This window comes from Mytilus edulis, chromosome 1, assembly GCF_963676685.1.
Source record: "Mytilus edulis chromosome 1, xbMytEdul2.2, whole genome shotgun sequence".
Taxonomy (NCBI): Eukaryota; Metazoa; Mollusca; class Bivalvia; order Mytilida; family Mytilidae; genus Mytilus; species Mytilus edulis.
Window position 1 is genome coordinate 107002889 of NC_092344.1, and position 19010 is coordinate 107021898.

Sequence of the window (19010 nt, forward strand, 5' to 3'; positions counted from 1 at the left end):
TGATTAACCCTGTGTTTGATTGAAGTGTGAGGTGTAGTTGTTAGTCCTGTACATTACATGAACTGATAAAGCACGCCATTATTACGAGCAAAATGGTAACATAACAAAAGAAACTTACAAAAAAGACAAGTAATTTAACAAGTTAGCAAGTAATCATTTTACGCCATCATTTAAGCGTGACATTTGCACTTTTGGTGCTAAAAATGTTATTAAAAAAATTCGCTTTTGGCTTTGCATTTTTTTAAAATTTATTTTAGATTTAAGACATCGTTGTTTTTATGTATTAGATTCAAGACATCGCTTTAAACTTAGCTGCATTAATACTAGATACTGTTTTCTTGTTTTAATACTATGAACCATATGATAAAATAATGCAATTTAGAAACTTTGACTATTTACTTGTTCTGATACGTGAAATAATCGTTGGGCTTTTGATTTTGCCATTTTATAAAGGACTAACATTTTGAATTACCTTAGATTTCGGTATTTGTTTTATTTTACTTTGTAAGGGTAAAATTTCGTCTCATACTAAATAACGGATTTAGACATCTGAACTTTTTCTGTCGATGACATTTAAGCACTTCCAGTGATTCGTTTAAAGTTACAGCTTTCATACGCGAATATCGAGTTTAAAGAAGCAAATGTTGGAAGAGGAACTAAAACGGTAGTTTCGTTATATACTAGTCAACAAAAGAAACGATACACGACTTTAAAATAAAATTTATCAAAAAGTGTTAAATATAAAACAAAATGAGATACACAATTTTAAAAAGTTTTCATTTGCAATGTATGCGCATGTGTTAATCAAAATCAAAACTTGTTGGAAAGTATCTAAATTCCGTGTGAACGATTATAGGGTGCCAATTAGTTTTGCGGAAAGTTGAAGAAAAATCGACACGTAATTTTCTAAGTACTAAATAAAATTTCAAATTTGTTTAAAACTATTCAATATGCTTATCAAGTTGTATTTCATGTTGTAACTAATGGGTTAAAATATTGTTTTCCAAATTTTTGGGGAAAAAAGGGTTTTTTTTAATCTCAAAAAATGCAAATTTTTTTTTTTTATTTTTGTCTCGAATCAATGCTTTAGATATGAAAACAACACACAGTAAATTTGGAACCTTTCGGATTAGTTTTAAGATTGTGACCGCTTTTTGAATATCACTTTACACATGCTGTCTATGATAAATCAGTTGATAATGTATACATTTTAACGATTTCTCGTGGGGCCGAACTTTGCTTAACAAATAAACGAAGAAACTGTATGATTTTTAAAAACAATTTGATGGCAAACATTGTCTTTACCTTTAAATGAGAGGTTGGCATCATTAGTTGGAACTTCTGTTTTTCAAATTGTCGTTTTATGTAAATTTTGTAAAAAAAATAAAATCGCCAAAAAACGTCACGAAAGCAAAAACATATTTTTTTAAACGGATTTTCATTTCCATAATGATTAAGTATTACTACCTTCAATATTGGTCCTATAAACGGAAAACTTTATCTTTAATTTGAAAAAAAGTCTTGTATCGTTTCTTTTGTTGACTAGTATATAACAGGGCCGTGGAAAACACCATAGTTTTATACAACTCTATTAAGCATCACATAGGCATCCTATGATAGTCTTCAGTTGTGCTTCATATTCAACTTTTCGACAAATAACACTTTCAAAAATGATACATTACTACTATTTCGACGAAAATGTTTCTTGATTGAAATAGATAATTTTCATCGCCTTGAAATTGATGATAATTCCAACTTATTTTCAATGTAGCATTTCCACAGATACCTCTGTGGTACATACACTCTTTTTACAATTCTTCTAAGTGTTTTCCTCCTACTTGACTATGATAGCAAGTTTGATCATTAACTGAGAAAATATATCACATTTGATTTGTAGTAGAACGCATTAAAAAATTTAAATGGTTGTGAACCTATTATCAGGAGAAATATTTTCTACAAATGTCTCTCCTGCATTAAGACAACGTAAATGAAAATGAGTTACAGTAACATAGTTCAAGATAACCTTTAACATCCGTTTGCTCAACAAAAACAGTTCATGATTTGCTGTTAAAAAGCATAACATTATGCAATGATAAATTATTGTTAAATTTACAATTATGTTCAATCAATGTTTTGTAAATGAAGCCAATTTGAAAAATATCAGCGTTGAGATAACGATACAGACTTAAAAGTTGTTGAAAGCATGTATCGTTACTATGTTGTTTTGTTTACAAAACATAGGATTCTTTTCCCATCTATAATTGTAATGTCCTGATATCAGCACCCTCCTTGAAATTCGCTCATTGAATTAACAAGACACTCTGATTAAGAATGAGCTTGGTGGAGAAGGAACTCAAATTCAATTAACACGTTACAAACGTTATGCTCCAAAGCTTTTTTTTTTATTTATCTCCATAAGGAACGCGCAAATCCGAATATTTGACAGCCAAACAGTTGAAGAGATATGTTACCAAAAAGACCTAAAAGTAGCCAAATCCATCAAGGTTCAACATTTTCTGAGGAAGTTGAAACCATAGTTACTAATAATAATTTCAAAATATTTACGGACAATTTAAGAAAGGTTTAATTTGTTATTAAACATGTCAGTGCCAAAGTACTGACTTCTGAGGTGATGATACCCACGGGGACTGACAGTCGCCCAGCAGACGTAAAATGAAAAAAAAAGACATTATAAATTGCATGCGTCCGAAGTATGCAGTATTTTACATGGCGATAATATTATTTTTTTCTTTCGAAATTGTAACTTTCATTCCTTTTTGAGATTATTTAGTATTTTGTTCATGATTTGAAGAACTATCGATTTTGATTGACTTTTAAACAGCGGTATACTACCGTTACCTTTATTGACATGGATAAATAGAACAACACCTGTTAGCTCAATTGTTACCTCTGTGCAATGTTTAATTTTAAACAAGTCTAATTCCTTATTATATTTGGACAAAAACGTTATGCAGATAAAAAAAAATATATATATCTGATTTTGTAAGTAAAGCATTTTAAATAGGAATATATATATATGAATATGAAATATTTTGGTTTATCGAATACAGAATATGTGTTAGTCAAAATAACAATTGCAAAAGTGTTCATTGACAAAGTCAATTGAGATAGGCATTTTTATGAAAAGTGAATATAAAAGGGGTTAAACAAAGATTTAATGTATTGAATAGGAATAAGTTGGACTAGTAAGAAATTAGCTTCAGTCAGTGGAATTAGTAATTATAAAAATGTTTGATATTTACTTAGCTTTCGTGAGAATACAACTCATCAAACTAAATTAACATCATTTTTGTGTTCTGGTGTTTGATAATAATATAATGACATGTCTCCTAGGTGAGAGACACGCAACAAGGGAATAAACACAATATTATCAGATTCAACTATAAAAGGATTTTCACATTTGCTTTTACTTCCTGAGAATATCCCTGCTTTTTTACAGATCGGGGAATGATATCCTTTTGAAATAAAAACAAAAATAATGCTAATGTAAATGTCAACTTTTTTAAAAGACAATTAAGGTTAATTTAGTTTATTTCAGCATTGACATTAGGTCTTTTTCTTCTTTACAGGAATTTCTCAAATTATTGTATACGTTTATTTCCGACATATGCATGTGTGCCCTATATTTAACAATGAACGGCTAACCTATGACAGCAAAAATATAAAAATAGTTTACCAGTGCCAAATTTTATTAACAAATAAACATAACAATTAAGATTGTTTGAAGTGTGCTATTTTGTTTTGTATTGTACTGATGTTTGTTTATTTTGATACAAGAGCGAACACAATACTTTCCCGTATCTAGTTTAATGACATTATGTAAAGATATTTTTTTGAAGTAGTTATTTCAAAGCACAAAAAAAAACCCCAGAAAATCTATGAAAAATTAGAAATGCTGAAGCGTACAGACTAAACGTAACATCACAAGCATAGTTCATTTGATTTGTGTACTCTCTTGAAACGAGTGTAGAGAATTATAGTTTGTTACGCAGCCAGCATTACACTTCATGAAAGACTAAAGATTTAGCAATAAGATCAAATCAAAAACCGTGGTCATTGTAACTCAAATCTCTTTCATCTCGAGAGTCGTGAGTAACTGGAACAGTAGTGGCCTACCTAGTTATCTCGATAAGAAATATGTTGATAACTCATATCTGCTGATTAGTAACCGCACAAATGGGTATTGGTAATGTTTCTTGTTTAACCAATTAAAAACAATAAAAAGTACTGAACTCAAAAGAAAAAATCAAGCGGAAAGTCCCTTCCGCGACAAAAATGCACTTAAGCGAAACTTGAGCAACATTCCCTGAGGTCAACTTTAACTGCGAGAATTGCAAGTCACGATAGGAGGGTAAGTTTTCTGTTCCTTTGTAATCCTTTAAATTGCTCAGAAACAAAGTACATAAACTCGGATGTTCAAGTCATATTTTGAAGTTTAACATCACAAAACGGAAACTTCGTAGAATCAAAGATTAAAATATATTTGATTTGAAGTTAATTGTAAGATTATACAACCTAATACGAATAATCGAATTTCTCTTTTCAAAGTGTTGCTTATTTTGACTGTGACAGACTTCGGTATCTGTAGACAAAGCGGAAACATTGGTTAATTGGTTATAACGTAACGTAATAATATATCTCTCTATTTAGTAAGACATCTAAAGATATTGATATGGCTGTTTCGACAGAAAAAAAAATTCTATTTAAGCCCATATTTGCTTCTTAAAATTTTATGATTGGTTAAAACTGCTAATTGAAAGAAATAAACAATAAAACCGTATGACGTCTATGGAAATATCATGAAGCATTTAATTTAAGTACTTCAATTTTAAAACTGATGATAGTGAACACTGCTTATATTCAAGAAAATAATACGTTATTTCAAAATACAAAATTTAAATAAGCAGTAACTGTTATTGTCACATACAATTGCGTTAAATACTTAAAATATTTATTAAATTCAAAGTTGTCTGGCTTACAACCATGTTCGGGTCTTTTGGCGGTCGTCGTCTGAGTTTGTAAATAGAAGTAGGTAGTAAACTACTTAACAATGTATTATACACCTACGAAAAGACATAAAGTGGATGTATAGGAAACAGAATTCTCATTACACCCTTAGCAGGTATAACTAAGACATTATTGAACAAAGCTGTCACTGCTGTTCGTCACCTTCTGCAAAATAGCTAATTAATTAAACTCTTGCGTGCACATGTACCGTCATACTGATCTAAATTATTAAAGAACAGTGGGGAAAGAGACGATCAAATGAATGACCTGTCCATAGACGACGTTATCCGCAAACAAATAGTTTTATTGGTGAAAAGTGCACGAAATTAGTCTTAGAAAACTACATTGATCTAAAGAGATCGACAATGATTACAACGTGTAATAACTGGCTACAATAACTAGTCCATTATGTTACTAAGTAGTTTTCTATATTAAAGTGCATGTACTAAAGAGAAAATATTTAGTGGTGCATAATTGGCGGCATTAACTGTATCTTCGGAAAATGTCAGTATTAAATATATAATATTCAGACAAAAAATAATCGAAATGTAAAGCAAAATTAAGATGACTAAAAAAAATAAAAGATCAAACTGTTGAAATATTGAACTGCTCATAAAATACCAGACAAATTTTGCATGCCGGCCAAGGATATTCAAAGTCATGTCAGTACTCTATGAACCTTATTGTACACATTTGCTATAGATTCGTATTTAAACCCAAACCCTTCTATGTCGACCATATTGGATGAACAGTCGACAGCATATTTCCACAAAACTCGATATTGTAAACCAACTAATTTTCGCGAGCGATTTACTTTCGTGACTTTCCCAAGTAGAAAAATAACGCGAATATGTACAACTTGAATCTTTCCGTATTAAACTACATAAAACAATTTGGAAACCGGAAACTCAATAGCCGCGAAAAAAAGTATCCGCGAAAATAAGTTTGTTTACAATAATCAAAAACTCATTCAATTCACTTTTATTGTAACTTATTTGGACGTTTCGCAAAGACTTTTCTTTAGATTTCTCCTTTAATATTATTTTCCAATCGGTAGAAATAACAAAATTTTCAAAAGGTATCTCACACGAAACAATTTTGAAGTAATTGGTTTCAACAGGTTGATCAGCATTTGAGAAAACGATGTTTCTCCATATTTCATTTTTTGACGCTGCAAAAAAGGTGCTTAGTTGGTCGGCGTGCAGCTATACTCGATATGTACCAAACAAGAACTAATTCCGTTATATTTGGTTTCAATTACATGATCAGTTCTTCAGGAAAAAAATCAAATTATACACATAGGGATTCCTTGTGTAGAATGGTATTGGTTTGTCGATAGGCATGCATTGATGAAGCATTACTAGTAAATATCACTCAGGGAATCTTTCGTTACAATTATTAAAGCGTTCCCAAAGTAGATCATTTATTAACACATTTTCAATACACCCAGTTTAAAATCTATTATACTCCACTGATGTCCTTAAAACTAAAATGAAACACTATTATCAATGATGTCATAAAAACTATAATAAAATACTTTTCCCAACTGATGTCCATAAAATCTAGAATAAAATACCTATATAATGTAATGATACAATTCACACTGATGACAAAGCAACATTAAATTATACCTGCAATTCTTTTATCTCCTAAAATAGCAATTAAGATCGACAGTTTAGCTATATATAGTATACGATGTATTCATTTCCTTAGGGTGTAATGTGATGGGGTTGAGTCGGCTTAATACTTTGTTCTTTCCCTGAAATATGCTTTTATACAGAAAAACATATAGTGTCCATTTGATTGTTATTACTTTACTAAGTTTTCAAACCCTTTAGACAAAGTTGACCTAAGATGTATTGGCTATCATGTTTGGTAAGACATTTTTGGTCATATAGCTCTTCAACTGTTTTAGTTTTGTTTTTTTAAATATTCCGCTTTAATTGTTTGTGAAGGGGGTTAATCCAGATATGAGCATCAGACGCATGAAACATAAAGTGTTTTAAATATGAATTGCATAAACATTTCATTAAAACCAATGTACTGAAAAAGATCAATTATACCAGGCCCATATACTAGATGCGCGTCCCCTCTGCATAAGACTCGTTTTAATAACAAGTCATTATACAGAAACTACACAATAAATAAAGGCGACAGTAGTTTATCGCTATTCAAAATAACACAGATTGTGAAACACGAATCGCATTTCACAGGAATAATTTCAGATACCTGGGAAGGGCAAGAAGTACCTGCTATATTCGTCACACCCTGAATATGCTCTGAACAGAAAAAGAGGCATACGTCTTCACTTCCAAATGTAAGTCCATTTTTATATATTGTTATCAGGTGGTATGGGTGTCCTTCGCCATTTTGGATTGTAAAAAATACAGAACCTAAGGTTCAGATTTTCTATCAAGTTAGCAAAATGTGATGCAGGGATGCAGATTTATAATGTGAATTTTCATTTAAAAGAACAAATGTATAAGAATATAACTTATAAATATTAATATTTTTACAAGTGTAGATAATTTTTTGGTTGTTTTTAAATTGGCATTTTAAGGGGAGGTAACTCTACAACTGCATTTCCAGAAGGAATCTGCATGGAATTTTCCTATTTTGTATTTTAGCCGGGAAAACGTACGGTGACCCTATCTTTTCTTTTGATATTCTCAAAGCATTGTTTGAAAACTATCTTTTCCAAATTTCTATCATTTTGTTTAGTTTCTAATCACAAAATGGTGTTTATTCCTGTATAATCCATACAATATGTGTCAATCTGTCACAACCTGTAGCTTGAGAAAATGCTCGGTGACCTATCATTTTTATTATATTTTGACCATATATACTAATAGATACTACGTTTTGGCAAAGTATGAACAAATTCTTTCATTTTGATTTTAGACCCCATACCATTTTAAATAAAACATTTGTATTTTTAAATGTGCAGCTATTTCTTTTTATTTAGTATGTATAGCAGAGTGGCGAAATATACCAGAGGGACAGTCAAACTCATAAATCGAAAATAAACTGAGAACGCCATGGCTAAAAATGAAAAAGACAAACAGCCAAAGAATAGTACACATGACACAACATAGAAAACTAATGACTAAGCAACACGAACCCCACCAAAAACTGGGGGGATCCCAGGTGCTCCGGAAGGGTATGCAGGTCCTGCTCCACATGTGGCACTATATAATGGTCATAAGTGTAATATATATTAATATATTTAGCAACGATTATATATCTCTGCAAATAAGCAAATAACAATTGGATATTCTTTTTTTAAGACCCCCCCCCCACCCCCACAATTTAAACCATGATTATTCAAAATTTAATGAGTACCTTGTAATCCTGTTTTTGTACTAATATCAAAATCGAAAAGAAAGTGAAATGACAGAATCTATTTATCCTTCATACATTAGTAGTTAATATCAGGTGATGTTGTAGGATGGTCCAGCTTTGCAATATCAGAGACCAAATGACGTAGAAATTAGCAATTACAGGTCACCGTACGGCCTTCAACAACGACCAAAACCGATGATGAGTATAGAAATATATGTACAAAACTTTTTGTTTTTATTTGTATACATATTGATTTTGTTATCAGTAAATATTAAAACCATACTAAGTATTATACATATGTACTTTATCGGTACTACAATCGATCGATACCTATAGTTTGGCATTACGCAAGATCATGTACGCTAAATCAATTGGATGTTGGCTCTGTAGAGATTGACATTTTAGTCATAGATACATGATTTTTTTTTATTAATTGTAATTAGCTTTGAGCCTGCTGTCATTACCTACTAGTACTCTCAGATCTGTACTTAATGTCATTTTGTTTTGTGGATTTGGGATGTATAAGTACCCATCACACCAACAGATAGATATGCTTTTAACTGATTTTTAATGGTTTATTATTGTTGTGCTGTAACGCCATTGTCCCAGATAAGGGGAGGGTTGAGCGCTCACAAACATATTTAATCCTGCTAAATTCTGTATGCCCTGTCCCAAGCAAGAACCATATAGTTTAGTGGTTGTCGTTGGTTCACGTCTGTCATAAATTAGGCCGTTAATTTTATAAATTGATTTGATTCATAATTTTCATGTAGAAACCTTTTTTAACCAACTTTATGGTATTGGTTTTTCTTATTGTTGAAACCAGCACTGTTGCATATCATTACTAATATCTACTTCATTTGAAAATTGGTTGATAGTTGTTTCATTGGCAATCAGATCACATCTCCTTAATTTTATATATAGAGTGGGGTGCTCATTTTCGCCATATTACAAAACTTTAAGCATTTTCTTATCCCAGGCATAGATTACCTTAGCCGTATTTGGCACAACTTTTTGGAATTTTGGAGCCTCAATGGCCTTCAACTTTGTACTTGTTTGGCTTTATAAATATTTTGATATGAGCGTCATTGATGAGTCTTATATAGACGAAACGCACGTCTGGCGTACTAAATTATAATCCTGGTACCTTTGATAACTGTTTCCATGTTTTCTGCAGTTTATGTTCAGGTTTTTATTTTTTTGAAGTATAGTGATATTTCTATATGAAGATAACTTCAAATGCAAAATATTCTTAGTTTGAAAACGTGTGCGTTTGAAAAAAAATCATCTGAAAAGTTAGATTAAAGGGTGTTTGAAATTTCCTGCTGTTTTGTCAAAGGGGGACACATATTCGCCGTATTTACACATCTATTTAAAATCGGATAACTGCAGCTTTAAACAATATTCATCAAATCAATTTCATTATAGATGAACAGCAGACATTTCAAAGGTGTAAAGAAATGAAAGTTAGGGCAATCAGTCAAAAGAATTACCAAGAAATACTTTGAAATCGTGTTTTTCATAAAGGAGATTGGCCGAAAATCGTAGTCCGTTTTTCGGTCTTTTGCAGCAAGTGCCGAAATTTTGTCTCAGTTTAAAAAATAACATATTTGTTATATTAAAGATTTTACCGGAATATTTCTTCCATTTCAGCCATGCTATGAAGTTTTTACACCTCAAAATCATAAAACGGCGAAATTGTGTCCCCGGCGAATATGAGCGCCCCACTTTATAAGTGTTAGACCGAAAGCCGGTCAATTGATGTCCGTAGCTTTATAACATACTATTCAGTTTTTGATTTAATATATTGATAACGAAATCAATGTTTGAACAATAAAACAAAACAAAATTGTATCTTTTGTCTTAGATTTATATATAGAGGTTCGCGTGTGAAACTTAAATATCAAATTCTAGGACAGTTATTACTGTTTATATTTGGTTTATTTAAAGTAAGTTCATAATGATAAATTTTTGCAGCATATTTAGAGATAATTAATCATAAAATATTCAGACAATATTACAGAGTTTGGCCATCAACTGTTATTCACAATACATATATAGGTGATGTCAATTGCAAAATAAATGTAGTCATAACTTACATTGATTTTCAATTGTGCAAAGTTTTTTAATGACTGAATTTCACAATATTTGGCATTCTGTAGAGAAAAACAAAAAACAGCACATCTCAATTGTAATACGATTTGAAATTTTGCATTTTCAAAACTGGACATTACTGCCAATTTATACTAGATTAAAAACCAAATAAATCCCCGGAGGAATCATTACGTTTTTGTCGCATAAATTTGAGAAAATATTGAGATTTTAAAATTTGTCATATGGATATTTGAAGATAACTGACGGTTATAACAATATTGAGCAAAGGAAATAATAAAACTATGAAGTTCAACATGATCTGTTTTCATTTATTTACCAGCTTCACATCAGCTGATTTATTTATACATATCTTTCTTTTTACAACTATTGATATGGCATCTGTCTTGAAAAACAAAACTTGTAATTTAATCTCAGTTGGTTCAATGCGGTTATATTTGTATGCAAAATATTTTCAAAGTAAAATATAAAAATCAGTTGAAAAGGGCTATTAAACTCCTCGTATGGATACGTCATTTACGTTCTATTATAAATTAGAAAATATGTGGAACCACACACGTCAAAATTATTTAAACACGTAGTAAAATGAACCATTTGAGGATTCTTATAAATTCTTTAGAATTTTTGGACTATTTCAAATCTCGGTCTATTTCTGAAAAAAATTCTTACATACTTTTGAATTTTTAACCCTTTATGCTAACATGCCCATGTGAAATTTTAAAATTGTTTGTATAAACATTGAGCGACAAAAATATGTGACGTATAAATTTTCTGACGTCAGACACGCTAAATTTTTTCTTTTAAAATTTGTACACGATGATGACTGCTGTACCCATATTTTGACTATTTTATTTACTATGTCTGTTTAGTCACACATCATTGTAAATATAACGGAATTTGATTAGACTGTCGTGTAAAGTGAGAGGTTTAGCGCTTTAAAACCAGGTTTAATCCACCATTTTCTACATTTGAAAATGCCTGTACCAAGTCAGAAATATGACAGTTGTTGTCCTTTCGTTTTTGATGTGTTTGTCATTTGATTTTGTCATGTGATTGGGGACTTTCCGATTTGATTTTCCTCTGAGTTCAGTATTTTTTGTATTTTACTTTTTATTCAAACTGTTCAAAACTTGTAAAAGAGGGACGAAAGATACCAGAGGGACAGTCAAACTCATAAATCGAAAATAAACTGACAACGCCATGGCTAAAAATGAAAAAGACAACAGTACACATGACACAACATAGAAAACTAAAGAATAAACAACACGAACCCCACCAAAAACTAGGGGTGATCTCAGGTGCTCCGGAAGGATAAGCAGATCCTGCGCCACATTGTTACAATTTTCCATGTGCAAGAATACAAAAAAGATTGACACAACATGATGTAATAGACGAAAAGAATTTTTTACAACATGAACAATATATTAAAATAATGCCTACATTACATAAATTTTTGTGATACTGGACATCTATACGAATCACAAAAAAAGATCCATGCTTGCAATAAGCGATGCGACTTGCATTTGTGGCAATTTACCAAATCTGCATCCAAATCAAAAATCTAAAATCTAGATGAAGAGACAAAAACAATATTTCAATCATACTGTCGTATTCAGGGAAATGTTATGACACACACGTAACAAGTTATGATTAAGCCTCAAAAACACTTAAAAGTTAAAGAACCATTGTAGGAACCCATAGAAAAAAGTTTTTAAATACTGTGCACATTAAAGTAAAAAAAAACACCTGATTATTGTCTTTACTTTGCTAATTGAAATATAATGTCACAGGTCTATTTTAATAGTTTCTACTGCCTTTGAATCAGAATATGCTTCGAAAAGTTCCCTTTTGTTTATTTCAATTAACTTTTCTTATTTATAGCCATATATAGCTTTAAATGCATTTTCAGGAAGGATTATAAAATCACAAAAATATTGATATTTATTTTAGAGAACAAAGGAAAATTCCAAGACATAAACATACAGTGACGTAGACACATTGTAACACTATACATAAGTGCATTATGTAATAACAGTAAAGTATGTCATTAAATATTTTACAAAGCTAAAGAGCAAAAATTACAACATTGTAATTAAACTAATCTAAAATAATAATGGTTTCGGTTATAAGACAAGAGTAGACAATAGGTTGTAGAACTATGACAACCAGAGGCGTTCAGATGTTATCTTTAAACATTAGACATGAATAATAGACCAAAGATCAAAATGGTCTGGTTTCACATGTTTTTCTTACAAAATTGGAAAATGGTCCTTAAGAGCATTAAGAAATTAATAAAAATATAAAATGCAAAAAAAGTTGGATATAAAGTTTCATTGATTTGGTTAAAGACTGCAGAAGTTTATTTCTAAAAATATTGCTCTTTGAAAATGGTGTTGCCAAATTATTAAGTTTCAAATCAGGACCATGACTGCAGAAGCTGATTGCTAAAAACATTGCTGTTTGAAAATGGTGCTTCGAAATGATTAAATTTCAAATCAGGACTATTTAAAAACTCTTGTAACAGTTTTAAATAGCAGGCGCACAATGTATATACGTATACAATCTTTCCTGGAATTTTGAAGAATCTGATAAGAAAATTGAAGGAAGAGTTGAATACTCTTAAACGGTGACATACATATTATGAACACTTTGCAAAAAAGATATTTAAACACGAAAGTATGCATCATACAATTTATAAGTCACGAGGTACACAATCGTTCTGTCTGTTGAATATTTAAACAGAGCACTTTCTTTATGTCAACTCTTGTACTAGTAACTCGCCATACACTTAACGAAGTAATCCTTGTTCCTATATAACTAATTACTGTATTATAATTGTAATGTTCTAAGCCTAACCAATTAATGGCATTATATGCCCAAATCAATTTACTTGTTAAGAAATAGTTTGAGAATGCACTAATTTGTCCAATGTATGGCTACAATTTGTTGAATAGCAAAATTTCATTACGTATTTAATTGAAAGCTAACAGCATGTTTTAACTATGTTTAAATTTTCATCTTCATCTTGAAAATACAAACAACGTAAATGCGATTAAATTCCACAGTAGAAACAGCGATTGTAGCCCGAGTGTTAAATCAGTGCAAAATTACAACCAAGCCTTCACTGGACAGTACCAGAACTTCACATTATATTATAACAATCAAGTTTACGTTTTTAAACATTGTAAAGTTATTCTACGATTGTTACAAAGTACAAGCCGAAAGTTAGTTTCGTAGACACCATCGTACGTTCTACAAATCTCCCTTTAAAGTTACAAACGTATATACACATTACGAGTATTGACAGATTAATATAAAACAGACAGTGATTACAGCTATTGTATTAGTTTTGCACACGTGTTCCGTGGGTACAATAAATGTCTTTCCAAACAAACCAGACAATTTTTCTCTGAATAAATCTTTTATAACGTAGATGAGATTGTTTTCTACAATTTTAATATTAATAGCAAGACAAACATCGAAAAGTTAATTCATGTTATTCATATATATAGCCACCTCAATTACAATTTTGATGGGTTGCCTCATCATTTTTTTTGTTATGAAGAATTAGTAACTGAAAGCATGATTAATTATAACGAAGACTTTAACTGATGAAAAGAAAAAGACTAAAACAATGAAGTATGATGTGAAACTTGACTTTGAAAGTATAAACTCATCAGTTTGGGTTTAGCATAATCACTTAGCTGACATGAGCCTGATGGGAGTTAGTTTGTTTTTGCCATTCACAACTAGAAAGCGTAACACAAGCTAAATATAAAAAAAGATATGTAGCGATTGCCAATGAAACAAATATTTACAAGAGACAAATGACACATAAACTTACAAGTACATGTCAACGTACGGCCTCAACAATGAGGAAAGCTAATAGTATTATACCGTATAGTCAGCTAAAAAAAAGGACCCAAAATCGCAAATGTAAACAATTCAAACGGAAAAAATCTAACGGTCTAATCTATGTACTAAAGAAAATGTCACCGTACGGCCTTCAATAATGAACAAAACTAATACCACAGTCAGCTATAAAATTTAAAGGCCCCGAAATCACAAATGTAAAACAATTCAAACGAAAAATCTATGTACAAAGAAATGAACGAAAAACAAATATGTGACACAGCAAAAAAACAATGACACACAAACCTACAAGTACATGTCAACGTACGGCCTCAACAATGAGGAAAGCTAATAGTATGATACCGTATAGTCAGCTAAAAATAAGGACCCAAAATCGGAAATGTAAACAATTCAAACGGAAAAAATCTAACGGCCTAATCTATGTACTAAAGAAAATGTCACCGTACGGCCTTCAAAAATGAGCAAAACTAATACCACAGTCAGCTATAAAATTTAAAGGCCCCGAAATCACAAATGTAAAACAATTCAAACGAAAAATCTATGTACAAAGAAATGAACGAAAAACAAATATGTAACACAGCAAAAAACAACAACCACTCGATTACAGGTTCCTGACTTGGGACAGGCACATACATACAGAATTTGGCAGGGTTAAACATGTTAGCCGGAATCCCAACCCTCTTCCAAACCTGGGAAAGTGTCGTAATAGTACAACAAAGAACGAACTATTGTCTGGATTAATACGTTACAAGAGCAAGTATAATATATACCATATCTGTCGCACAGGGGCAGAGATTGTGATTCTGACTAGAGCTTACATGGAACATACGTTTGCACCATTATTGTAGCGCGCAGAAGCTGATAGGATTTACTCTGACATATACTTGTCATGTAGCGCACGGGCAGGCCTATGAGTTTTTTCTGAAAAATTTCATTCGTGTATTGGGCAGCGTAAGAAATCCGAGTTTGACACGAGCTTCTCTGATGCATAACATTTATATATCGCATTAACAGATCTCAAGAGTTTGAGACGAGCTAATCAAATAGATACCAGTCCAGTTGCAAAGGGTCAGAGCTCTTGTGTTTTTAACAGCTACTCCGGATACATATCAGCCTAGTTGCACAGCGTCAAGACGCATGAGTTTTAAACGAGCTACTCTGACACACATTCGATAAATAGTGATGTAACACGTTCATAATCTAAATTTAGTGTGTTATCCGTCTTCGGAGAGCAGTTAATATTTTAGTTATATCCTAAAAATGTGACAGTATAGCAAACTTTTTGAATTTTGTGAGGAATGAAGATCAAAAATATGTTTAAAGTGGATCCGTAACCTTTGAACTACATTTCATGAACTTTTTAACCTAATAACGAATAAGGAAAGCACTGTTATATGTGTAAAACCTCTTTAGTTCTGAACACATTACACAACATTACCAGTACATTCTTATCATAATTACTACTAAGCATAAAATTGAGAATGGAAATGGGGAATGTGCCAAAGAGACAACTGCCCGACCATAGAAGAAAACAACAGCAGAAGGTCACCAACAGGTCTTCAATGTAGCGAGAAATTCCCGCACCCGGAGGCGTCCTTCAGCTGGCCCCTAAACAAATATATACTAGTTCAGTGATAATGAACGCCATACTAATATATACTTATGACCAAAATGAAAATAATCGTGCTGTGCTTGTGTTTTTGTTTTTTAAATTTATATCATTTTATTCTACATAGTTTACTAACATAAAAGTAGCACATTGTAATAAATGAGTTACCAGCTAATAAGACTTTTATTTTTGAAAAATCTTTGGAATGACATTTGCGATCTGAATCGAAAATTTTTTCATTGGTAACTTTTACTTTAAAGAAGAAAATAGTAATTTGATATTCTTATATTTGAACTTAAATCGTTCAGCTACTCGAAAAGATAGAGACAAATAACGAGCATGGAGCTGAAAACTAGCCCTTTTATTCAGAATTTTAAAATGCTTAAAGAAAAATATATCTTTCTGTGTTAGGTGAAACATTCAAAATAACTGAAGGTATGTTTGCTAGAATATTGTAACCGTGCACGTTTCACGATATACTGGTTTTCGTTAACGAGGGAACGTTATATGATGAGTGACAATTTGATACATGTAAAAGAAAGTACTGATGCATAGTACACTAAGGAATGACTTGCCAACAATAACACTAGACTAGTAGAACTAATATATAAGAAAACATAGCTATTATTCAACAATTCCAGGCCGTGTATATAAAATGACTTTCTAAAACCTATACGATAGCCTATATTGTCTCCAACAATCGTGTTTTTATATGTGGTATGTTATTGGTATTTCAATGGAACGGCAATATTAACACGCGAAGGTTATGATATTAAACTTCATTATATTTCTGTTTACTCTGTTGTTAGTCATTTAAAGGTATTCTATATTCTAATTGATTCTTATTATGTTTAAAACGCAATCCATTAACAGCAAAATATGCATTGGAATTTTCCTTATTTCCTGTATAAAATGACATTAGAAGTAAACAGAATTGTTCCTGCAAGAATTAAGGTTTATTTGAAATAGCATTTACAAAATCTAAATCGGATGATATAATAAAATTGACAATGGAAATGGAGAATATGTCAAAGAGACAACAACCCGACCAAAGAAAAGAAAAAGCCGAAGGCCACCAAGAGATCCCATACCCAGAATCTTGCTTCAGCTTCCTTCTTACCAAAAATGTGTACTAGGTCAGTGATAATGGACGTCAAATTAAACTCCGAAACATATAAATAAAAAAGTAAAAATCATACAAGACTATCAAAGGCTAGAGCCTGTCGACTTGGGACAGGCGCAAACATGCGGCAGTCTTAATGCTTTAATGTTTGGAAACTTAAGAACAGAAATAATTTAAACTAAATTAATACTCACCATGAGGAAATAAACTAGTTTACACATAACTAGACCCATAAACCAGGTTTCAGTAACGTCCACCAGTAACGTCGGAGGTAAACATATAATTATAATACCCAAATCGGCGACGGAAAGGTTCACAATAAACATATTAGTAACAGTCCGCATTTGTCGGTTTCTCCATACTGCAAAACATACTAAAACGTTTCCGGTCAGCCCGACTAGAAATGTTATTATATAAATGATAATTACAATCCATTCATACCAAGCTGGTTTAATATAATTCTCCATTTCTTCTCTGATGCCGTCCAATTGTTCACCACAGTAATTTAGATAACATATTGTTCCATTTTGTACAGTATTTTGAGACATAATCTCGGTGATACCGGACGAAAAGTTTCCGGCAGTAGATATATTATTTGACATTTTAAAAGCTGTTGAGACTAATTCAGATCTGTTATATATTCAAATACCGAAAATCTTTCGTCTTGAAGATCATTTTTCTGTTAAAACACTTTCTTCTTTAGTGAGTACAAATTAAGCAGAACAAAATGATAATAGTTAATGCGATAGTAACACATGTCTTTCCTTTGTAATCCTCCTCAGATATGATCATCAATGATATATTGAGATGTGTACAGTTCAATTGCTTAAGTTAAATGAGGAAGCAGCTTTCTATCACAACACTAAAATACCTGAAAATCATCAAAGTTATTTTTATTTTAATTGGTATGGATTGTAACAATTCCATTAGTTAAGTAGCTAAGGTAAAAACAAAATAAGATATTAACAATTACATCCTATTGTACACGAAGATGCTGATTGGTGTTTGGTATATATTGTATATTTACCCGTGGGAGAGAGGGTTGGACATGTATCGGTCATTCTATAACACTGATTGGTAATCGTTAGGTGGAATCGATTCAACTCTGCTACTGTAATATTAATCAAATATAAAGATTGTCTTTAATATTACTTGTAAATCTATTTAAAATATAATTGTGAGAGATAGAAAGTAGGAAGAGAATTAAATTAAGATTTTTATAATGTAATAACGTCTGTACTAGTTTGTTACTTGTGATCTTAATCTTTTGTGATCTAATCTGATTTCAAATTTTTCAGTTACAGTGATTACTTAATTAAATAGATAGTTTTCAGTACAGAAGACGGGTTCTGCCACAGCACGTTATGCTATGTACCAGTCTCCAGTTATAATGATTGAGTTCCATGTCTGTATCACTCAAACAGCCAAGTAGTCAATGCATTTAGCTTGACATGTTACTAGTTTTCTGGTGCAACGAAAATGTGGAAGATAAAACAGATAAAGGCATGTTATTTTCAGAGTCGAAACCAATTTGTAAATATATTTATTTAAGGATTGCTGTTTGAAATGTAATAAATATTCTGATTCAAACACCAGCGAAATATGTATTTTCATGTTGTCTTTTAAGTATTTCTGCCATGCTTCATATTTCATACTAGAATCCTTGGGTTTTAGATAGTTATTTTTCACTGTGAAATTAGTATGTCTGCATTTAAACTTTTTATTTTATTTTGTTCTTTATGATAAGATTTGTCGAGGATTTACTGTTTGATATATAAAAAGTAACATGTATCGTTTGGTTGCCTTTTACTTTGTATTTACCGCGCATGTCAGTATCGTCCTTAGCAATAACGCTTATTGTTTCCTTTTTCTACTACTATTAGTATTTTGGAATTCAAAATTTTAGTGCCTTGCTTTATAATT

The 19010-nt window shown here is 31.3% G+C and overlaps 1 protein-coding gene across 1 annotated transcript in view; it reads right to left on the minus strand.

The window, feature by feature from the left end:
- The window catches only part of LOC139499146 (orexin receptor type 2-like), a 70314-nt gene that overhangs the window by 32333 nt on the left and 18971 nt on the right, over positions 1–19010 (minus strand). Inside the window, exon 2 of the mRNA XM_071287830.1 lies at positions 17282–17958. Within this exon, the coding sequence (XP_071143931.1) occupies positions 17282–17689 (408 nt within the window). The 5' untranslated portion in view covers positions 17690–17958. The remainder of the gene's footprint in view (positions 1–17281; positions 17959–19010) is intronic.